Source organism: Pelobates fuscus, chromosome 11 (genome assembly GCF_036172605.1).
Source record: "Pelobates fuscus isolate aPelFus1 chromosome 11, aPelFus1.pri, whole genome shotgun sequence".
Taxonomy (NCBI): domain Eukaryota; kingdom Metazoa; phylum Chordata; class Amphibia; order Anura; family Pelobatidae; genus Pelobates; species Pelobates fuscus.
In genome coordinates, this window is record NC_086327.1 from 106,167,793 (window position 1) to 106,191,387 (window position 23,595).

At 39.3% G+C, this 23,595-nt stretch overlaps 3 protein-coding genes across 3 annotated transcripts; all 3 read right to left on the bottom strand.

Moving 5' to 3' along the window:
- Positions 1-2,399: 2,399 nt before the first annotated feature.
- On the bottom strand, positions 2,400-7,409 carry LOC134577762 (cyclin-L2-like). Its single transcript, XM_063436636.1, has 7 exons — positions 7,326-7,409; positions 6,890-6,989; positions 6,392-6,496; positions 6,168-6,309; positions 5,978-6,092; positions 4,830-4,919; positions 2,400-4,129 (listed from the first exon to the last, which is right to left on the bottom strand). Exons 2-7 carry the CDS (start codon positions 6,980-6,982, stop codon positions 3,778-3,780), a joined length of 897 nt encoding a protein of 298 aa, XP_063292706.1. The 5' UTR covers positions 6,983-6,989; positions 7,326-7,409; the 3' UTR covers positions 2,400-3,777.
- Positions 7,410-7,762: 353 nt separating this feature from the next.
- On the bottom strand, positions 7,763-13,106 carry LOC134577763 (cyclin-L2-like). The gene is made up of 6 exons (XM_063436637.1): positions 12,831-13,106; positions 10,447-10,521; positions 10,248-10,357; positions 8,825-8,945; positions 8,643-8,707; positions 7,763-7,852 (listed from the first exon to the last, which is right to left on the bottom strand). Exons 1-6 carry the CDS (start codon positions 13,038-13,040, stop codon positions 7,831-7,833), a joined length of 603 nt encoding a protein of 200 aa, XP_063292707.1. The 5' UTR covers positions 13,041-13,106; the 3' UTR covers positions 7,763-7,830.
- Positions 13,107-16,096: 2,990 nt separating this feature from the next.
- On the bottom strand, positions 16,097-23,266 carry MRPL20 (mitochondrial ribosomal protein L20). The gene is made up of 4 exons (XM_063437183.1): positions 23,114-23,266; positions 21,520-21,630; positions 18,188-18,265; positions 16,097-16,313 (listed from the first exon to the last, which is right to left on the bottom strand). The coding sequence occupies exons 1-4, from the start codon at positions 23,198-23,200 to the stop codon at positions 16,140-16,142; spliced, it is 450 nt and encodes a 149-aa protein (XP_063293253.1). The 5' UTR covers positions 23,201-23,266; the 3' UTR covers positions 16,097-16,139.
- Between the last annotated feature and the right edge of the window lie 329 nt (positions 23,267-23,595).

Consider the following 23,595-nt stretch of genomic DNA (forward strand, 5'->3'; position numbering starts at 1 on the left):
GCGAGCCTGCGTGGTGGAGCTGATGGTAGCACCATTGACTTGGAGGGAGACAGACATTATTCCTCTTTATGCGCAGCAGAGGCTTGTGCTCCAGGAGAGAGCATTTGCAAAACTTATTATTGGTCCTCTCTCATGAGGGTTATCTGGCACTACAGCCTTGCTTCTCTTCAGCTGCTGACACTTATGAAATCTGTTTCTTCTCATTCTCGATAAAATTACGCTCTTGCAACAGTCACTCCATGTGTTATTCACTGTTAATAGCTGCCATGATTAGCCAGGAATAAAGAAGAGGTATTCTTACGATAACTTTCTTTTTCTGGCAGCCTTTAAACTTGTGACTAGACAGAGAATGAGATGTTTAGGCCCCACATATACCCTGCCTTAATGGTTTGTTAATTTCATGTCCTATCAGTGGGGAGGGAGGAATTAACCCATGTTAAATGGTACCATGAATAATATCCAAGAAAAGAAAGTTACAGTAAGAATAGTTTTTCCTTATTTATTTTGTTTTTGTGAATATCATTAGCATAGAGAGAATGGGTTCAAGGTTGAATTTTAACCCCTTAAGGACCAAACTTCTGGAATAAAAGGGAATCATGACAGGTCATGTGTCCTTAAGGGGTTAAAGGACTTTAGTCTTTTTTTTTAGAGTAATTGTTAGAGAGAATGTCTTGCCTCTTCTCCAAGGTTAAGGAGACCCTCTATTCTAGGCAACTAAGCTGAAGTTGTTCTGGTGTCCCTTAAAAATTTGAAATTAGATATTCACCTCTATTAATAGGTTTGCCCTCCAGGCTTGCAGTCAAAAGTAACTTAAGGCCTGGTTCGTAGCATAGGACTTGAAATGTTGAGCCTTTCCATTTGAAAAGAAAAACCTATTTTCACACAGTGTAGTCTCAAGTTTTCTGCAGATCAGAGCCCAATTGGGGAACGTCAAAAGAAAGCCACATCACAACAATTAAAATTTTCTTCATGTGACTGTTCCATCACTAACCCTCTGTAATTAGGTTGCCTAGTTTAATTTAGAAACACTTTTTGACATCCCCATAGCTACATTCATAGTGTGGAATTAACACTTCCTTATTCTGGACATCCTAAAAGCACTAGGCTAACCTACAACAGCAAGTTGCATTTTTAAATGCAAACTATACTTGTGCATAAATCTTTTTCACCTAAGATAAGAAAATCATAGTTCTGTTAACCTACCCTTGCACCAATCGATCCCTCCGGAACTTAAAGAACCACTATAGGCACCCAGACCACTTCAGCTCAATGAAGTGGTCTGGGTGCCAAGTCCATCTAGGGTTAACCCTGCAGCTGTAAACATAGCAGTTTCAGAGAAACTGCTATGTTTACAACAGGGTTAAACCAGCCTCTAGTGGCTGACTTATTGACAGCCGCTAGAGGAGCTTCCACAGTGAGAAGACGCGGACATCCATAGGAAAGTATTGAGAAATGCTTTCCTATGGACTGATTGAATGCGCGCGTGGCTCTTGCCGTGCATGCGGTAGATGACGTCGGAAGAGGGAGGAGAGTCCCCAGCACTACAGTGGTCCTTTAAGTGACCGATCGGTTTGTTTAGGCACAGATTAAAGGGACACTACAGCTCACTGAAGTAGTCTGGGTGCAATGTCCCTGTCAGTTTAACTCTGCAATTGTAACTATTGTAGTTATTTATAAATTGCAATAATTACCTTTCTGGATTAACTCCACTTCGAGTGGCTGGCTACTAGAGGCACTTTTGGTCCGCTAAATGAGGCTGGACGTTCTCACACCCTGCATGACATACAGTAGCAGCTAAAACACCAATAGGAAAGCATTGAATCAATGCTTTCCTATGGAGTAGTCCTAATGTGATTGAGAAGCTTGCCGCACATGCACATTAGGCCCCCGCTGGCTGACGTCTGAGGAGGTCCCTGACCCAGTGCTGACGAACATTGGCACTGGAATCATGACGGGGAGGGGTAATTTCTGGAGTCCCTTTAAGACAGAAAGGTTAAAGCTAAACCCAGAAAATGTCCCAAGGTTTCTCTACCATGAACCATATGTAATTATATTAAAAAGAGAGTAACAGGCGAAAGGCTACCTATCTTAAATGCATCATATCACGCAGTAAATGGGAAAATAAAAAGGTTCCTGCATAGATCTTGCTGATTGGTAGATAAATGCATACCCTTCCACCATAAGGTGATCTGATAATGCACTGGCTACAAAAACATAGGTCTCTACACTTTACCGATATGTACATTTCACATCCCGTAGTTGGACAGCAAAGAGAAAGCAAAAACATATTTGAAGACTCGAAAAGCAGGGAGAGTGGTTGCATGTTACTTTCCATAGCTTAACATTTTCAATGATGCAAAATGGTTATGAGTGATTACAGAGAAAGACAGATGCTGGTGTTTTATATACAAAATTGAATACTTTAATGAAATAAAGAAATACAGCTTGGATATACCAATAAAACTGATACGGCCTAGCTGTGATTGGGTTCAATACATCTGTTACATAAGAAAACAAACCTTTTTTGTTGATCTATCAAATATCCTGAGTAGAATTGCATTTTTTTTTTAATTTTTAAATAAAGACATGGAACCATATGCAACATGAAATGTCTTGTGACTGCTTGTGGCCAGCACAGAGCAGCACGCAGCATCAGAGTATAAAAAAGTCCACTTTGAAGAACAGATCATAGTAACATGAGTCCTTGAAAAGTAAGTAGATATGTACAAAAAGTATGCTCAAGTCTAAGGCCAGTTCCCACAGATGGAACAAAACAAAAAAAGTCATATGTATGACCTAATATAGGCATACATAGAGAAAGAAAAAAACACACAAAAACAAACAAACATAGCTCATGTATTCGAGGAGTCAGCAGTATGTAAAACCAACCAACCTCTTATAGCCAACATAAATTCCTTCAAAGCTTTTTACAAATGCTAGCATTTCTGCTAATTAGAATATGTGGGTGTTACAAATATAGGTGGTCTGTACAGTATGATACAGGATTATCCTACAGTAAAATTCATAAGTAATGATTTTGTAAAAAGGGATTTAGCAGCCAAACACAAGCCATGACAATGTAGTTAGCACATATTGTTTTAGATATAGCACCAAACAACATAATAGGTTTTCTGTAGACAAGTCCGTTTCTAAATACAATATTGGCCAATGACATTTGGCACAGTTTCTTGAGTCTGTTTGATCAGTATGAGGTCATACATGCCTAGAGGTGACAGATCCGCAAAGTTTTCCTGGACATTTCACTTTTACATGCTGATGAATAGCTCTGTAGTATGTGGAATTAAGTTGTTGCAGTTAAGCAGCCACCTAATTGTGTGAGGAGAAATTCTAAAGGAACAGCTTTTCACACTTTCCACCATGAAGTTTGACACAAGATGCATAGTGCCCATATTACGTACAGTATCCCTGAAGTATATGCTCAGAGCCCTGACTTCCTCCCCTCTTCCTGATGGCAGCCATAAATTCTGATCTACAAAAGCTGCTTTAAGCATACAGGAGAAAGGAGAGAGCCTGCCATTTACAGTCCCGTTCTCAGTGGGGTGGGGGGAATAACACAGGAGAGAAGCAAAAGGTTAGGCAAGGCTATTCAAAATGTAAATAACCTTAGGAATACATGTTTAAAGGGCAGGTATTAACAGATTGCTCGTCTGTGTGAACTGAATGCAGAAACCTGCTTAGTAGCAACTTAAATGTTAACTAAATGGTAGTGTCCAGAATAACTTTTCTCTAACCACCCTAAAACGGCAGAGGTAATTTTCATCTTCTGTTATGGCTGTGGCTGGAGTAATCCCGTTCATAACTTCGATGGCTGACTCTTTCATAAGAACGAGAGCGCTCTCTTCTCTGCTCACGGTAGTATTGGCTTTTCTTTCTGTATTTTCTAGAATGTGGGCTTTCCCTTGAATGACTGTGGGCAGGTGATGAGCTCCTGCTGCGTGATCGTCTACGCTTGTGTCCAGAGTATTTGTGCTCATCGCTTTTGCTGTATATATGAGCTTTTGAGCTTTTATAGGATCCGTGATTTGCTTTTCGAGGAGGAGAATCACTGCGACTCCTGGAGCGACTGCGAGACTTCGAACCACTGGATGAAGAATAACTTTCACTTTTTCTATAAGTGCGAGAAAAAAATATAAAAAAATATATACATATTTCCAAAACAAATAGAAAACATACATCTTTCAGATATCAAATAGTGTTATTCAGAGTGAGAACGGACAGGAACGCAAAGTGAATTTCAAAAGTTAGGCCAAAGGAACCAAATTAGAAACATTTGCAAAGTCAATTCTTTGTTCAGTTTGGCCATTTGTGTCTTAAGATTGAAATTCACTTTGAATTCCCAGCAATTCTGACTTTAGTGAACATCGCTGTTACACTTTGATCAAATGCTTCCTTAAAACTATAAAGCTACATTAAAAATATACTACCAGATAGCAAGTTTAAAATGCTGTTAAACATTCTTCACAATGCAGTAGACTAATTAAATCAAAAGTAACCAAGAATTCTGTGGTATTTGCTTAAAATATGAAATTGCCACTGTGAGTTAACACTTCATTTTCTCTCTCTCTCTCATATGATTGTATTTAATATACACCAATGGTATCTGCATTTCTTAGATATGCTACAGGGAACGCCACTTATATTTTGAATAGATACAAGTTTCTGTATTATCCACTACATAAGTGCAAATCTAAAGTGAAATAAGCGCTACCGGCTAAAGAACCTGAACAAGCCACAGGTTTATTGCTCAGGCAGACAATCTACAAGTTGTACATATGGTAATGCAAATTTCCTGGTTAAACCATTCTTACCGACGCTTGGGCGAATTGGACCTAGAGTGTGACCGTGAATAACTCTGATCTCTGCTTCCACTGCCACTTCTGTCTCGGATTTTAACAACTCTGAAATAAAAAAAAATGAAATGTCAATGTACTGTTTCAGCAAAAAGTAAATCAATATTCGACCATTTACTTCAAATCAGAGTGCAGTGGTTGAATAAATTATTCCGGTAACACTTACAAAGGATAAACAAAACTTTTTCACTTATATTAATGACCTAGGATCTGCAGTTATGTAGCACCAAAGGCATTCGTTAAATTAAAAAGCATCTCACTTGTGTTTGATCATTAGGCTGGTTGAACATTGGTATTTGTAGTCAATCCGAGTATCTTTTATTGCTCAATCCTGCTCTGGAGCAGTAATAGAAAACCAATGTCACGGTAGGAAAATTTAGAAATGTCCAAAAAATTTCAGGGAAGCGGCAGAGCTTGGCAGCACTATATGTTGGCTGCATTAGAGAGACTGAGAAAGATGCCTTAGCAGGTTGAAACTGATGAAGCCTCTATGTCAGGATAAAATGCAGCATCATGACAATCATGGACAATTAAAAGAAGCGGCTTTTTATGATGGGGAGCCACTATTTGGCTAATAGAGTCATCTGACCACGCTAACCTAATAGGTGGTACAGCTGCCCGACCGACCTGTTGAACTGTTTGATAACCGCTTCAGGTAAGAAGATATGCTAGGGATCCCTGGGCACCATAACCTCATTTCAAAGTTGTTATAATGTCCATAAAGATATTTAAGGCAAAAAAGTTCTGTTTACAAAACTTAGCTGGGTCCCAAAGGTGTCTCAAGTATGGGCCCTCTCAATTATCTCAAAAGTCCAAGTTCCCCATCTACTTTAGAAATACCCATTTAATTTGTGTGTTTGAGAACAAATGAACCGTTTCAGTCTGTAAACTCCGTCCAAACACAGACAAACATTTCTAAAGCGGTAGCGAACTTTAGTGATATTTGAAAAGTTTCTGCACTTACTTATGGCAAGTGTAATCCTGTTCAAAAGCAGTTTCCAGGGGAGTCTGAGCGCCATAACCAGAACTTTAATGGTACCCCATTCTAACACCAGCATAAAAACAAACAATCTACACAGCCAGGGAAATCTATCTCAAACCCTTACCCATTGACTGGACTGGATGATGTAGGCTTTTTGGTATCAATTTTCCTCTTTGCATTCTTCAGAGTATGTGTGGAAACTGGTGACAATTTACTAGATTTTCCTTCTTTTGGAGAATCTAGAAAAAAAACATACTATTAGTTTTAGCCATTAATGCAAACTGCCCTAACCCAACACATTACCAAATACTTACCATTTTTCAGAGAAGGAGAAAACTCAGGAGCATTGTCTATGCGAGGTGTACCATCTGGCAACAACCCTTTTGCCTTGGCTTTAGCCTCCTCAAGAATTAGTTTGCGGTTCTCAACTTTGCTTTCGAGAAGTGTTAGGTCAGCCTATAAAATATTAAAACTTCAGTTCAGTTTCTAAAACAAAGATGCACAGCACTTGCTTATTTACAAATAAGGGCAGACATACCTTTTTGCGAGTGTACAGCCTTAAAATTTGAAGGCAGACATCCTTGATATCTTCTTCAGTTGCACCAAACAAGAGGAACCAGTGAGGGCGATTTGGCAGTGGAATCTAAAAACAAAAATAATGTAAACATGACCTAAAATCCATAGGATTTGTAAATACAAACTTTTCATAAAAGTTAGAAAGCTTGCAATTTAAAAAAAGGACATGTCACGACTACTAAGCACTGTAAATCACCTAGAACTGGAGTGAACATTTTCTCATGAGATTCTTTCTCTACACGAACTGCCATGAGGACAGTTTGACTCAAATTAAAGATGGAGGTACCCAGTTGCAAGATAAAGAAAAGTGGATTTCTGCATTTTTCATATCTCACAACCTTATATTCAATGCAAGGTAAGAAAAATAAATTAAATAAATAAAACTCAAAAACAACCTCCATGAGAAGTGACAGCTGCGCCTCAACACTTTACTAGACGTTGCACAATTGAATATGCTCACCTGTAGTGTTCTTGCAGCCAAGTAGATACAGGCACATGCAATGGTTTCAGGATTGAATCTCACAAAGACATCTGTACGCAGGCTGTCATTCATGTAGTTCCTGGAATGAAAGTTAGGCAATTCTAATATTCTGTAGCTGTCCTACCACCACCAATTTGGGGGATTTTTTTTTATTTAAATTGTAGACCATCTTGCATTGCAAAGATAAAGGAGCTGCATTATTGAGGATGGAGAACCCATTTTAACTTTGTTAGCCTGTACTGAGAATTAATACATTTAAGAGTAGTTTTGAGATCTCACAAAAGCCAATTTAATCTGTATTAAAAAAAAAAAAATAGAAAAAAAGTTAGGTGACACTAACAAGACACTGATAGACAGTCCAGCAGCTGGGGATCAAGGTCCACAAATGTGAGAGTTCGGTTGTAAAATTGCTCACTTTAAACGCTTCACAGTTTAAGTTGGCGCGCTTTTAGTAATATTCATATGCAGCTCTTTATGCAAAGAGTGAGTTCTATTTTTTCAAATTGGCATTTCATATGCGGAAACTGCTGTAAATTACTGAACATATTTATTAGTAAGAGTTCAGGCAGTACTAAACTTAGGAAATAATAGAATTGCTACGATTAATGAATCAGCGTCAAATGGTCACACAATATGCACATTGTGAAATTAAAGTGAAGAGGTTTTTGAGATTACATAGCTGCTTTAGATTCTAATAAGGCAGAAGAACAGATTATGAACGTAAACATTTAAGTTGCAAATCAGTACCAGCTTTCATTGTAGAGACAAACATTTTAAAACAGAGGAGCCGCAACCCCATCATTCCGCTGTATACCACCTGACCAGAGGCAGCCTTCTTTCTGGGGAACCTGCTTGGGATTGACTGAAGACGGCAGCTATCCCTGCACCAAAGCGCTTGGACAGCAGAGGAGAAGTCTTAGTCACTTACCCTCAGAGGCTAGCCTTTGATCAAAAGAGTACAGAAAACAAAAGTTAAAATAGGCTCTCCATCCAACGATAAAGTTAAAGCACCAGAAAGTTCAATCAGAAATTGTAATTACCCCCCCCCCCCCCCCCCCCACACAATTAATGTAACCCCCCAAATCCCATGCTAAAGCAACAAAATTAAGTTAACGTAGGTGCAATACACAGAGATCCCAATCCCATTCAAGGGTCTACAAATCTGTCCTGGTTTGGTCACTAAGCCCACAGGTATAGAATTGAAAATTCCCCCAAATTCTTGCCAACTATGAAAACTATAAATGGGATTGGGATCACAGACCTAGAAGACAAAGCTTTTATACTTGTATGTTTAGAACTGCTGCTTAATGTATAACCGAAGCTAGGGAACAAGTAAGCTGAAAGATTTTTCTAAATAGGTTTATTTTGCCCTGAACATTTTGATGAATTCAGCTTGTTCTTCAGAAGCAAACACGAGTTGAGCTTGAAGGTGTGTCGCAAGTGACAGAACAATCTTTCCCTGTCAAAGGCAGCTTACAGTCACAAACAGCAATCTTCACTCCAGATAGGGGAATGCTGACGCGATTCTCATGCAGCATTTCCCTTCACAGTCAATGGCAAACAGATCTTCAACAGTGAACACTTGGAAACCGCTGAAAATTAATGTACTGTAATGCCAACAAGGTACATACTGCATTGCCCTGCAATGCCCTACACACCATGCGTGGCAATGAAAGGGTTTCACATTTTAGTTATCACAAAAAATGTTCAAATACAAGAATAAGTCACTTACCATGAAGTTTGGACAAGATGCGAATTCTTTTCACTCTCCAATACCTGGAGATACATTACGATGATCTGAAATATATATATAATCATAAATCTAAGATATTTATATATATGGCTTAAATTTTACTTTAACTACCATATTCTTAAGATATACCAGTTGGAAAAAAGAATTAAAAAGGAACCCACCTTGTGAGGATGCTTGACGTGAACACAAAAACCCAATTCCTTCAAGACTCTCCTCTCTGCTTTAATGATCTGGTTTTTCAAGTTAACATACTCCTGATCCAAGATCAATGGCGTCGGTTTCCTGTTAAGAAATAATTCTTGAAATCAAGAACATTTCTACACGTTAGAATACAAATACATTTGCAATAAAAAGGGATAGCTCAAGTCCAAAATATATTGTTTTGTTGGGTAAAATATACTCCATGACCTATTCGTGGTAAAAAGCTACACGTCCTGTATAGCTTTAATCTCACACTGTAATACATTTACCAAAAAAAGAGAAAATGTGCATACAACCATGATTACTCCAATGTTACTATTGTCGACTATGAACGTGAGGAATGCCGTTGGGGTACCTCGCGAATGTTGTTACACTTGTACGCACGACAAAAATAAAAAATAAATTTAAAGTTAAATTTAAAGCTACACGCCTTTAACCTGCTGTTTCTGTTTTAATGTATTGAAAGATGTTACCAAGACCTTCTGGCGGGACTACTTTAAATATATCTCTCCTAGGCACGACGCCATACATACTACAGAACAAGCACAAGAAATGCCAACTAAGGAGTAATCACATAAACCAAAGGGCATCAACTGTGTTTTTGCTATTCGGGAGAGCAGGAGGCCTGCCTGTTTTTTCTCCCAATTTACAAATTTGCCAGCAATTCCCCCACCATAATGCACAAATTGAATTTACAGGAACACTACAGTGTTAGGATTACGTGTCTGCCACCAAGTACACAAGTACAAATGATCTCCTCACAGAGATGCATTGAATCACTGCAATGGGAAGTGTTTGGCATCTCCATGGAGAGAGTGGAGACACTGAATGTAGGTCCTACAAAGCTAACAGGACCTTATCCAGGAAGTCCTTCGAGATACTGACCACGTGGCAGCCATTCAAGGTGGACTTAGACATGAAGGTAAACAAAGCCTATTCCCTAAAAAGGCAGCCATTTTCACTGCAGACCCAGCAAGGCTATAAGCCAGAGTACCCCTACAATAAACCTATATAATCGTTCAGGTACACTCTAAAGATTATGTGTATTTTTCACCCATACAAAGGATCTTCAAACCCTAATTAACATAAAACTAAAATCACGATAACCAATTCCTTTTCATGAAGATGCACAGACGACAAAGAATAGTTGTGGTTCAGGTACCCAAGACTTACATTTTTTAGATAAGGAACCTGTTAGATAGGACCCAACGAACACTACCTCAAGTAATCAACTGGGCAGGGAACAATACTGCCCAAGGAGGTAGCATCCCTAAAAATAAGCAGCCTAGTGATATCTAAAATTAGTTTCTACTAATATGACAGCTTTATTTTTAAAACTATATTACAATAGAAATATAGAGTAATGGTTCATTGGCAACTTACTGTTTTTCTCTCAGCTGTCGCAGCCGGTGAAACACATTAATCACATCTCTAACACGTCTTGGTGCCTCCTCAATTTTGGATGCCAACTGGACACAGGCCATTGCAACATGCTGAGGAAAAAAAACCATTAAATTAGAGCGGATACATCTTACAAAACCATAGTATAGTTATTGTTTAACATTAGAGCAGTGATGCTTACCTCCATTGAATGCTTCACAAAGGATTTGGTGTAGAAGAACCGTTGAAATAAAACCTGCCCGGTAGCCATGGCAACCTACAAAGATATATAAAAGTTGGAATGCTATTTTTCTCTCCAACAGTCATGTGTAAGGGGAGTCATTACTTTTAGGTTAAAGCTAAGGGAAACTAAGGACTTTACCTTATGTAGCACTGTCTCTCACAACAAGGCCACAATTGTGAAAGGCATTCCCTTTAGACACGCATCTCTCCAACATGAGCAACAAGTGATGCCAGCAGCATCAGACACAATTATCCTATGTGATCTGCAATGCCTGCCATGTCTCACAGCCCGATTTTTTTTTATTAAAAGCTGCTTAGGAAGCAACACAATTTTATTTACCCCCACCCCCCCCCGCCCAAAACAACAACTTTGAATTATTAAATAGGACCCTATTGTATGTACCAGCCATATGAGCTATAAGAAAAGGCTTTTTGCTTTTAAACTAGGACCATCATAATAAAGGTTGTTGATGGGAGAAAAACAAAAACCACAACAACCACCTTGCAGCATTTAAACTATTATGTTTAGTAATGTTCATATGCCATTCATTTATTCCTGTGACACCTTCCAATTATGTTGCCGTACTTACAAATACTAAACAAACGTGGTGTATTTGCAAGGTAAGAATTACATTTGAGAGGCTACATTAGAGCAGACGAAACTCATTGTGAAGAAGTAATTGCTGACGTAGGAACACAATATAAATCTAAACTCGAAGCAGTATTGCAAAATGTGTCCTGTGCTAGGAAACAGCTGAATTGCATCAACTCCACCCCTAGAGGCATTGAGGAAATGGAAACTGAAAAATATGAACGTCACCTAGAATGAATGAGAACAGCCTTGGTGACGTATGTTCCAGTTAATCTGGGCTGAGGTACTTTCCCAGAAACTGAACAACACTCATGTTCTTTCATCATAGTAGATACTAAGTATTTAGTATACAAAACAAAATACACATGGGTGGCCAAACAGCAGTTCTTCAACTGTTCCAGAACTACAACCCCCATGATGTTTTTGCCTGTCATCACATGACTATCAACAAAAGCTGCAAGGGCCACCCAATGATATCTATTATAACAGGAAAACATATTTAAATTAATGTATATTTACTTTTTTTTTATAAAACCACTTGACAAAACAAATGCTTCAACACGATTCTGAAAAGCAACAAATGAGCACTGGGTAATAAAAAAATATAATCTGACCAAACCTGCATATCCATGGCTATCATAAAGGGGGAGTAGGAAAGGTAGACTTAGGATTTCTTCAAATATTTCAAAATAGATTGAAAAGAGGAGAGAAAATAAATACACCCATCAGATGATTATAACAAAAGGTAATATTAAGAGTTATAAAAATAAAAAATAAGTTTATAGCAAACCTAATACCAAGCGGTATTAGATAATATTTACAAATGCAACAAATCACTGCAACAAGAACAGTTTCCCAAAAAGTATCTCCTAATTGATGCCAGACATCTCTCACAGAGTGCAACTCTAAAATGTTTACATTTTGCTTTTCATAGGGCCAATCAAGTTTAAAGAAAATAAAAATCAATTTGTGGCACAATCGCCACCGAAACCCATTATTTCACAATACTGACCCCCTTTTCTGCAGAATTGCCCCCTATTCTCCCTGAATATGAACCAATCTATGGAGCCCACAGCTTGAACCTTTCTTAATCAATAAACAGGGCAACGAACAACAGTTTTAGAACAACTTCTACATCTCTGCTACAGTCAAAACCTGGAGATTTTAGCCTGAATTCTGTGCCATTTTGCTGGTCAGTGTTGAGTAAATGTACTCCAGCAGGTATTGTCACTAAGTAAATTTTTTTTTAATTAATTTTTTTACAGGGTCACTCACCAAAATCCAAATTGAAAAACAAAATGGCCCAAAAAATATTTTTTTGCAAAAAAAATAATAAAGCAGCTATACTTTCAGCTTGGTTATTTCAGAGTACATTTCCAGGTTTGTAGCTCAGTTTTTAAATTCCTTATTATTTTGCCAACAGCCCACTTCATTTTGATCAACAATTTGAAATCCACTTCGCACGTTAGTGAATACCCTCCTGTTGGCGAGTAAGGGATCGGTAACCGATCTGTATCCTCCCCTCCCCCCGGTGACGGTCACCGCTGCCATCTCAGGTGAAGCCATGACCCCCCTGCCTCCTGCTAACCAGCTACCGCCCTGAAACTCCAGCTCAGGCTTCAGCCTCCCCACTAGGCCCGACCTCCCCTCACAGACCCCGCGATCCCCCTCCCAGGCCCGGGGGGCGGTGGGTACCGGGCGGGCGGCCGGCCGGCACGGCCAGGGCCCCGGTTGCCAGATTTCGGTCTCACCTGAGGCACCCGGAGTAAGATGCCGGCTGCCTGGATGAGCTCGCAGCCCACACAGCGCAGGTCGGTCTCGGTGTCCAGGTCCAGGCCGTCCAGGATAGACGGAGTCAGGGCGCACTTCTCCTCAGAGATCAGGCAGTTCTCCAGGGAGATCATGACGCCCGAGTAGGTCTTGTCGCCGATCAGAATGCCATTCGAAGGGAGGGCGGCCATCTTCTCCGCTGATTTTTTTTCCTCCACAGAATCAACTTGGAAGCGCGGCGCTAATGCTCTGTTCTTTATAAAATGCCGACCGGGTACACCGCGCGCTCATTGGCTGAGGAGGCAGCTCACCTGTGCGCGGATTGGCTGAACGCCCTGTCTATCAAATCTCACTAGACCGACGTCATGGAGCGTGCCTGAAAGAATCTTTACGTCTAGTCCCCACCCCACGGTCTCCGTCACCATTTCCGGACGCGATGACGCAAATGGAGAGTTTTAAACACTAGAAACATAATGACCATCAGAGGTATATGTCGCCGTGTATATAGAGGTCCATTTAAAAAAATAAAATAAAAACAATTATAGTATTTCTGCTTATTATTATTGCTATTTATATAGCGCCAACAGATTCCGTAGCGCTTTACAATATTATAAGAAGGGGGATTTAACTATAAATAGGACAATTACAAGAAAACTTAAAGAAACGATAGGTTGAAGAGGACCTTGCTTAAACGAGCTTACAGTCTATAGGCTTATAGTATGTACAAAAGATAGGTGAATTAGGCGCTCACTATATAATGAAAATAGGCAGCAGTAACCAATACAAGGAACCCCAACCTTGTAAAAGAGTGACGTGTACAAAAGGAAATTAGGAAACCGTGCCTTAAATATAAAGAGATATACAAATATATCAATAATATACGTACACACTGGTAGAAGTAGTGGTCTCTATACAATATGACCTCAAAAAAAAAAAAAAAAAAAAAAGAGAGAACATACAAAATAATAGTGCAGTATATCAGGTATGAGTATGTGAATGAATAATTGAAATAATCCTCACTCACATTTCTCAGAGCTACCTAGGAGCTCTGCCGTTAATGCGCGACGACGGAACAATCCCCGTCTAAGGATATATATGAAGCAGTAGGTGTCTCAGTCGTCTCGGGTGAAATAATATGTAGAGAGACAGAAAAATTCAAATAGTGCAGATAGTAGTAATAAAATAATTAAATGAGATAGTAGAGATATAGTACTCACATTTACTAGAGCAGAACTTGCTCTAGTTTTAGTAGCGTAGGTGGTACAGTCCCCACTAAGGAGCAGGATGGTAACCAGGAGGTAAAGAATAAAATCCAGGTATATATAAACAAAGATTATATTTATTATACCAAAATAAATAAAAAAGATAAAAAGTACTCTATAAAAAGTCTTTCCAAAATCCACTTTACGCGTTTCACCTTTCAAAGTGACAGTGACACTTCTGAAGAAGCTATTGTGTTGTGGATGTTGTCCCATTGTTGAAAATAAGGGTCCCCGTGGGGCACATTTGGTCCAGCTGGTTTGACCGAGAACTGGTGATGGCACTCAAACCGTAATAGCACCATAACCCACGTAGCACGTCTGTAGTATAAATCATTGCATTACAATATATAGTTAGATTCTATACCATTCTGAATTTGCTACAGTTCATCATTACAGAAGCAATTGGCCCTCATGTCGGGTTTCCAAGATCAACTGACAAGTTCATTATTCAGTCAGCATAGAACGCTACGTTATACAAATACATGCCTCTTTTCTTTGCCTCCCCATTTTCTAGGACAGGGAATAGGCAAGCTTTGGCTACATCTCATGACACTCTTACATCCATAATGCTGACAATGCATCAAGGGAGTCGTAGTCAACAACATCTTGAGTACCAAAGGTTTCCTACCCTGTTCTAGGAGCATATATTTTAGGCGTCGATGGATAACCTAGAAATGGGGGATATGCAGCATGAAGGGAACAAGTGATTTGGTTGCTCCAAAAAGGGTCAGTTCTTCTTAATGCAGGATGCTTGATAATCTAAATAACCGTTGAATTGAAAACTAGGCAACTCAAAAGCAATGACTAAAATACTTTTCTATTACGGCCAATAAAAGCAAATGCTATTTTTCTTGGTTCAATTTTACAAATACTGAGAATTCTTTAATTCAAATTTGTATTGGTAAAAACCAAAGAAAAGAGCTTCCTTGAGCTTCTGGCAAAGATATCTCTAATGAGACAGAGAGGGGTATTTTTTACATACACTCCTACATACTTATTAACCCTTAATAGGGAACACATGGGATGGGCGGCAGCAATATAACAAGGCTGTGTGAGTAAACACAAATACAAAAAGAAGTCCTGCGCTCACTCCCATCACTACTGGGCGGGCAGCAATAACTACAGTACACATCAGCCCCAATATATAGTAAAAACCAAAGAAAAGAAAGTTACCTGCGCTCTCTCCTTAATCCCTATGTATATTTAGACAAATTGAGGTCATTTAGTTGCTCCAATGGCCATTGGAGGGAATGCCCGCCTGCCAACGTCAAGGCAAACCCCTCTAAGCAGGTCCTAACACTGACCCTTCAGCCTGCTTCCTTGAGCTTCTGGCAAAGATATCTCTATTGTATTTGCTAAAAACTTTTTTTTTTTTCTTTCTTTTCTTAACAAGCACTTAACCATGCAATGCATTCTCTTATTTACATCATAATAACCTAGGAAAAAATTGAAATATTTAAACACCCACTTCCTTGATCGCTGCAAAATATTTATTCAGTAGATCAAAAACATGTTCTCACAATACAGCTATGTATATATTATAAAAAGTTTGAAAATAACCAATCAAATTGTCCACACGATAATCGGGTCAAAAGCCATTTGCAGGAATGGTAGCTTTGTATATATACAATAATTTTCACATAGGTTCATCAGCTGTACAGCAGCCAACAACAGCTTTCAAATGCCTCAACGAATCACTATGCAATAAATACATAATGTATACCTACTAGCTGAAGTGCACAATGAAATAGTCGGCATTCAATAAGGTTTTCTTTCAAAAAAAAGCTCTTGAAAAAGGTACATCTCTATCAACTTAGATGTTATTAGATGCACAGGAGTTTTGTAAAATCAACATTGCTATAAATGCAGGAAACACATTATAAACATGTGCACAATTGCTTACTCACAGATTAATATTACCCATTAAATTAGCACAATGAAAGTCTTCAAGTCAGACCAATGTTTTGTTTTTTAGAATGTCTGGGTAAAAAGTTCTTGAAATGTCTGTTCTGTTTCAAGCTTTTGTCGTTAATTATAATGCACCACTCTGGAAAATATCCCTTCTGGTTCTTTGCCATCACCCAAGGCAGACAGAAAACCTTCCTCCCGTCTCCTCTTCGCCAAGGCCGCCAGAGATTTAAATGTCTTGGGTTCGTAGATGGACAAATCGGAAAGCACTTTCCTGTTTAAAGCCACTTGGCACTAGAACATAAAAAGAAAAACAAAAAAAAAGCACAAAACGTAATTTAATGAACAGAAATACCAAGTACGGCTACAGTAATCCGGTTTTGTTTTTGGAGATAATGTAACCTTATCCAACAGTGTGTTAAGAGACAGGAATTTAAATGTAAAAAAATAAAAAAAGAAGACTTTTTTTGTTCTGAATGGATAATTTATTTTCACGGAGAATTGAGAACTATTTTTGTTTTATATTTTTTTATTTATAGTTTTGTACCCAACACACATCACCATTACTTGATCATATACAAGGACAAAAGAAGGCAGGTACAGCAGGTGCTGTATTCTCTTTATACATAAAGCATCTTGGACTGGTGCTGTCCCTACGAAAGGCCCAGTGACCTGTTATCTGTAATCGTTGTGGTGTCAGTGGGAGAGGAGGCATTTGGGAGGGGGGGGATGGTATAACTGGGGAAGGAAACACTCTGCGGAAAATCAATTGAATTTAAGAGAATTCTAGTAGCTACCTGTATTTTGAGCTTAAAATATATTTCCCTAGTATGCATCCGATATAGTCCCAATTTCTTCTCTTTTTTTTTTTTTTTAACTTGGTTTAAAAATCTTTGCAGCATATTCTATAACTGATACAGATATCAGAAATATTACATCAGACAGAATGTCATATGTTATTAAATATCATGAAAACACTGCAAGTAATATATCATGACAGTCCTGTGATGCCATCTATTGTGAATGGGTTAAAAGAACTGTAATTACTACTTTGTATTTTGGGGATCAGTGAAGAAAGTCAGGATTGGTTTTATCCGATTAGCACAAGTGTATAGCATGGCAAAGGTTAGGTTAATTTACATGGTATGCCCTGGCTGTGCCTGAACAGCCCGGCATACAATATAAAGTAAAAATAACTAGGAATTTTATAGAAATAAAAGTGCAGGGAGGGCGAGGCCTGACTGCACGCCGAGCAGGTTACATGTGAGAGGTGCTCTAGAGAAATCAACAGCTTTTTGCCCACTAAATCGAGATTTTTCACTATTTTTACTCTGTGCTTACCTGGAGTACACCCTACTGCAATTTGCCTGCTCGGACGGGCAGATTTTAAGTCTATGCAACTTGTTCTTAAGATCCCTCCCGAGAACATGTTTTGGTACTGCTAGCAGTCAGATCAGTGGGCACTGCTTAAGTGCTCTGGATATGGCCTGGGGCCAGTGGACTGGCCTAGCTAAAGGGACGCTATCTGAATCCATGAATGTTTACCCCAGTATGGGGATTTGCTGGTGGTTAGGGGGAACTGAAAGCCTTGCATGTTAACATCACTCATCCTGCTATTTTAGTTTACCGTTTTATATAATTTAATGTGCTATCACCCCTCAGATGATCCAGTAGCCTGGAGAAGCCACTATGACAGTTCTCTTATACAATCACCCAGAGATAATCTGATTTATATGTCATGGGAATGGGATTAGCATGTCATAAAGTTTATTCCACCTTCCACTGATAGGCTGTTTTCGACAACCTCACTGTGCGACTTTATTCATGCTGGAATTAATCTGTAGTCTACCAAGTTCCCATTTCCTATTGTGTTATACTTTTATTTTCTTTCCAAAAAAAAACTAAATCCTGAGGCTTGATGTGAGTTTTTGCCTCTACTTGTCAGCATATGCACTCTAAAATGTCTGTACCTTCATAATTTTGCCTCAATAAAACAAAGATTTACAAAAAAAGAAAGAAAAACAAAATGAACAAGTTAATTTTTAGTTAGCTACTGGGCTGTGAAAATGCATCAGTGGCATAAATTGTACTTTAAATAACTAATTATTTCAGTCCTTCTTTAGCAAAACAGAAATTATTTTTTTAAATTTTTTTTTTAAACTACTTACCTTAACAAGATTGCATATCAAAGCAGGATATTTCATGCCATGTTCTCTGGTTGCTGCTGCAAGTCTGCTTATCCACAGCTGTAGAAAAAAAAAAAAGGAATCTAGTTAAAGGGACACTATGTTCACCAGAACAACTACAGCTTATTGAATGTGTTCTGGTGAGTAGAATCATTACCTTCAGGCTTTTTGCTGTAAACACTGTCTTTTCAGAGAAAATGCAGTGTTTACATTACAGCCTAGTGATAACTTCACTGGCCACTCCTCAGATGGCTGTTAGAGATCCTTCCTGGATCATGGCTGCCTAAAATGCATCCAAAAATTCAGTGTCTCCTCCCTCTGCATGCAGACACTGAACTTTCCTCATAGAGATTGATTGATTTAATTCATCTCTATGAGGAGATGCTGATTGGCCAGGGCTGTGTTTGAATTGTGCTGGCTCTGCACCTGATCTGCCTCTTTGTCAGTCTCAGCCAATCCTATGGGACAGCACTGTGATTGGATCAGGCCACCACTTCTAATGAGGTCAGCAGACTGCTTGTTTTTCTGAGTCTAACAGCATGCAGAGTTACAACTTCAGGTTTGAATACAGTAAGATTTTGCTATATTTATGGAGGCATGAGGGGCCCAGGGGAGCTAGATGGTGGTTTGTGTTCCTGACCCTATAGTGATCCTTAAAATATTTTTTTTTTTTAGATATTTAGTCAGATGACCGTAAAGTAATAAAAAAAAACCAAATGTTTTAAAGGGACACCACAGACCCCTAAAGCACGTTAGCTTGTTGAAATGCTTTTGTAGCGGAGTGCAATATTAGAATCCACGATCTCCGCTGGTATAACAGGTAAATCCACAGTCAGCGCTGAAAAGTAAGGCAATATCCCAATCCTCCCAATAACCGGACGAAACACAGTTTGGGAGTCAACTAACTGGCTTTATTCACAAGCTTGCCTATTTATACAGTGCCCCATGCAAGGGGTTTCCGTACAGATGTTTCAGGGGATTTCTCCCATCATGCAGTATAATTCTCCCAACAGGCTTTGCTGCACGAGAAGGATACTCCCACTAAAATGGACGGTTAAGTGGATTATCCCCTCGTGCAGCAGAACTGACAATTTACATTAAAATACAATTTCTGAGTTTTATTCGGTAGATTAACGTGACCGAACGTTCGGTAGATAGCTGGGGTCTGAGCGCATCTTTTGTGAGAATACCGCTCAGCTTCCAGCTGAAATGACCGAACGCCGCAACAAATAAGGTTTTACATTAAAGTTCCCCTCAATCTGTCGATCGTACTTAGGGGAACGATTTTACCGAACACCGGGCTCCCGAACGGTCTGGAAGTCCAGCGGTGTTCGTGTCGTCGAGTAGCCGTTTTCGGTTCCAGGCGCTCGACGACAAAACACCGCTGAAGAATGGAGGATCCAAGATGGCCGACCGCCGCATGGTCGGTAGTCGAACGACGGCCACCTAGGAGAGCCTCTAATTACCGATTGCAACAATGTTGCAATCGGCTAACAAGTGCCACACGACTGAGTGTGTCGTCGACCAGGGGGGCCCTTATTCGTTTGACGAACAGCCCGGATAGTCTCTGTTCGTCGAACGAAGTACCTGCAGGCTGGTAGCTTACGGCTGCCAGCATGCGAACTACCTTAGCTTAATACATAGCACACCATACAGCCTATAGACAACCTTTCATACATTATAGTCCAGAAGTGGCTAGGTTTGCCACAGCTTTGTTTGTGTAGCATGTCCCATTTTTTTTTATATTTTTTTTACAAAAGTGCAGATTTTAATAGATATTGACACTTTTATGAATTAACCTTGTTACACTGCGAAGCATTCAGTCAGACAACAGGTCCTGTTACTTCATGGTTTGTTTAGCTCAATGGAGCTAAACTCAAGAGGCAGCAATTGCTCAGAGCACCTGCTTTGCAAAGATTTCTCATTAAAACAACATTGGGCAGTCTGTGATTGGATAGCCAGAGAAAGTCTGGGTGGGTTAGAAGAGGAGGGCTTGCACAGCCTTTCGACAAGAAAGATCTGCAGCTTTTGCAAGCTGTTTTTAGATATAACCCCAATAAAAAAAAAAAAACTAAATACATGGACATTTTAATTTGGGCTATATCTGCTAAACAGTGATTTATATTTATTTTCTATTTGGGCAGTGGAGTGTCCCTTTAATGGGCAGATTAGACATATCCATAGCTCAAACCCCTCTTATTTTAATTGCCTGAAATTCAAGCATTTCTTTAATTCCATAGAGTGTGCCCTGGCTTGCAACAACACTGTTAAAAGTTTTATTTAAATTATTTAGATTTTTCTATTGGCCAGGTATGGGAGAAATGTAATTCTGACTCGTTAAGGTAAAAATGTAAGCAGTATAAAAAGCCACATACACATTCTTCTCTATTGGGTGACATAACATTTTTCCTCCAGTGTTGCTGCAATTTAGAAACATGATAAATCTGACACCAGGGCAGACAACCTGTTATTCTGCTCTGACAAAAGCAAGGTGACACAGAGTGAGGATGCTACATGACCTTGATCACATCATCTCAGGACAATTGCAGGATCCCGTCTTGCACTGGGGCAAGGGTTATCCATTATCATGGAACCAGACACAATGTAGCAGTGTAAGATCCAAGCAGGGCGATGGGAGAATTCAGGCGACAGATAGGTAGGTAGAAGAGAGAGTGGTCACAAAGACATGAGTGGGAAATAGTTAAAGGGCACTGTGTATAGGGAAGGGAGCTGGGACATTGTGTTTTTAGTGTATTTATGCAATGACATGTAGATAGACAGTGGAACATACCAAATGTTTTGAGCAGCACAGTTATGTGATTCATACAAAACTCTTTCTGAAAAGGCATGTCCTGACATTATTTGATAAAATATTTATAGGAAAAAAAAAAGAAGACTTGCTCGGGGCACAATTATGTGAAGGTTATAAATAGGCATAAATATAGGGCGAGTGCACCAGGAAATTAAGTACAATGCTTCAACTGGTTAGTAAATAAATATACACTCACTAATAATTATTAAAAAAAAGGCCCCATAATAACAAATTCCAAGCAGCGGCAGACAAAAATCTTACGCATTTCACAGAAAAGGATAAATTGCAGATAAATGGCCGAACAATTGCATCCGATTAGAAAGGAAAATGGGGGTTTGGATAAGCAAAAAAGTAAATCAAAAACAGAAACTGGCTAATGTTAATCCACTGCACACATAGCAAAGACAAAAAGAGTTGTTTCAAATTTAAAGTGACAGGTTTGTAAAATAAATACATTTTTGAAAAAGTACAATAATAGACAATAAATGGATGTATACATTACCGATCTCATAATGTGTTTCTTAGCCTTTCTGGCCTTTGTTGAATAAACGAAAGCTCTGCGAACAGCTCGCACAGCTAGGCTATAGCACCGGTTCTTCCTTCCACGGAAATGCTAAAAATAAACACATACATTAAACATAATGTTTTTAATACTTTGATTGGGCGGAGCGCTTCTTTAAAGAGACTGAAATCTTATAGCTCTTTGTGCTATCATTTATTTATTGTAGAGGCTTAAGACATTGATGGCTTCAATCTTAATAAGTGACATTAAGGTATGTTTAACATGAACAGAGCTAATTTGCAATATACTCATTTGTTCCTAGTCCTGGATCCAGATCCCTTTATATCAATTGTACTTGTGAGTGTGACACAATTAAAGGACCACTCTAGGCACCCAGACCACTTCAGCTTAATGAAGTGGTCTGGGTGCCAGGTCCCTCTAGGATTAACCCTTTTTTAAATAAACATAGCAGTTTCAGAGAAACTGCTATGTTTATAATAGGGTTAATCCAGCCTCCAAATCCTCTAGTGGCTGTCTCACTGACAGCCGCTAGAGGCGCTTGCGTGATTCTCACTGTGAAAATCACAGTGAGAGCACGCAAGCGTCCATAGGAAAGCATTGTAAATGCTTTCCTATGAGACCGGCTGAATGCGCACGCAACTCTTGCCGCGCATGCGCATTCAGCCGAAAGGGAGGATCGGAGGCGGAGAGGAGGAGAGGAGAGCTCCCCGCCCGGCGCTGGAATAAAAGGTAAGTTTTAACCCTTTACTCTCCCCAGAGCCCGGCGGGAGGGGGTCCCTGAGGGTGGGGGCACCCTCAGGGCACTATAGTGCCAGGAAAACGAGTATGTCCCTAGAGGAGGAAAAATGTAAAGAGGCACTGTCATTTGTGGACGCTTGTGTGTGTGAATAAATTATATATATATATAAAAAATACCCCACCATTGTTTTGAAAAGTCTGACATCTTGCCAGGAGTTGACTGGGCTCCACGTCCCTCTACTTTTGAGAGCTGAAAGCTGGCTCTCCGGTGTTAGTAGTGGAGGTGTGTCATTGTGCCCAGTGGACCTCTCGTAAGAAGTCAAACAGTTAAAAAATGGTTTGACTAATTATAATGGGAAGGGAAGTGGTTTGACAGGCCACTACTGATACGACAACCACTACTATCGTACTGGAAACCAAAAAAAAAAAAAAAAAAATTATAAATAAAAAAGACATGACGAGAATGTTAGGTTTAGAAAAAAAGTGACACTAGATTTTGCTGATGTATTCACATTGGTTATTATATTATAATATATATATATATATATAAAGCCAGAAACAATACAGCTACAGTAATTTGTGGCAAGTGCAACACTTAAATTAACCTAATAATACCTGCCACAACACTGCCATTTTTATGCGCAAGCCTCTTTTGCATTTAATTGTGTATAAAGATAATGAATATAGATTGATATATGTGTGTGTTTAATATAAATATATTTGTTTTATTACACATTGTGCCCATGACAGTTCCTGTGCCATCCTGGGAGACCATACTACACTAAGACATGGCACATGGTTAGCTTGCCCCACACCCTGGAATAAATGGCCATACCCGGGCATGTTTCAGCAATTCCTGCACCTTCCAGTACCGATCAGGACCCCGACTGCGAACCCACCGGGACAAACTAAGAAACACCATGATACGTCCTTCATCAACTGCACCCTGTTGCCCTATACAAGCATGGAAGCACCCATATCGCGCACGCTGACTGTGCGTAGAGATCTAAACACCAGGATTTGGCCAGGTCTCCTTTAAGAAGACATTTTGTTGTTGCCAATTCAGTAGCTAGGAAGCGCTTGGTCTCCGAAAACATGGTTTCTCGGTCATGTAGATGCACTCGCTGATTAGGAGACACTTATCGCATCTGTTGTGTTTAGCGCTCGATATTTTCAGGGGTGACTGCATTTTACGCAAGGACGTTGCTTTTTTTTTTTTTTTTTAACCATCTTTATTCCGCACAGTGTCAATAAGACAATCAATTACATGTCATGTGCTGCCTTGTTAAAAAAATGTCAAGTTTATGATAAGCAGAA

Bases quoted from the DNA above. Each gene is read 5' to 3' on its own strand.
- LOC134577762 (XM_063436636.1), bottom strand. From the start codon at position 6,982: ATGAATGACAGCCTGCGTACAGATGTCTTTGTGAGATTCAATCCTGAA. The intron at 6,310-6,391 runs GTATGTCTGCCC...AATATTTTATAG, and splicing joins GGCTGTACACTCGCAAAAAG to GCTGACCTAACACTTCTCGA. The intron at 4,130-4,829 runs GTAAGAATGGTT...TCGCACTTATAG, and splicing joins TCCAATTCGCCCAAGCGTCG to AAAAAGTGAAAGTTATTCTT.
- LOC134577763 (XM_063436637.1), bottom strand. From the start codon at position 13,040: ATGGCCGCCCTCCCTTCGAATGGCATTCTGATCGGCGACAAGACCTAC. The intron at 10,522-12,830 runs GTGAGACCGAAA...ATATCTTTGTAG, and splicing joins TCTTACTCCGGGTGCCTCAG to GTTGCCATGGCTACCGGGCA. The intron at 8,708-8,824 runs GTGGGTTCCTTT...TATATATTTCAG, and splicing joins ACGTCAAGCATCCTCACAAG to ATCATCGTAATGTATCTCCA.
- MRPL20 (XM_063437183.1), bottom strand. From the start codon at position 23,200: ATGGTGTTTCTTAGTTTGTCCCGGTGGGTTCGCAGTCGGGGTCCTGAT. The intron at 21,631-23,113 runs GTATGGCCATTT...GTTTATTTTTAG, and splicing joins AATTGCTGAAACATGCCCGG to CATTTCCGTGGAAGGAAGAA. The intron at 16,314-18,187 runs GTAAGTAGTTTA...TTTATGTTCTAG, and splicing joins TGATATGCAATCTTGTTAAG to TGCCAAGTGGCTTTAAACAG.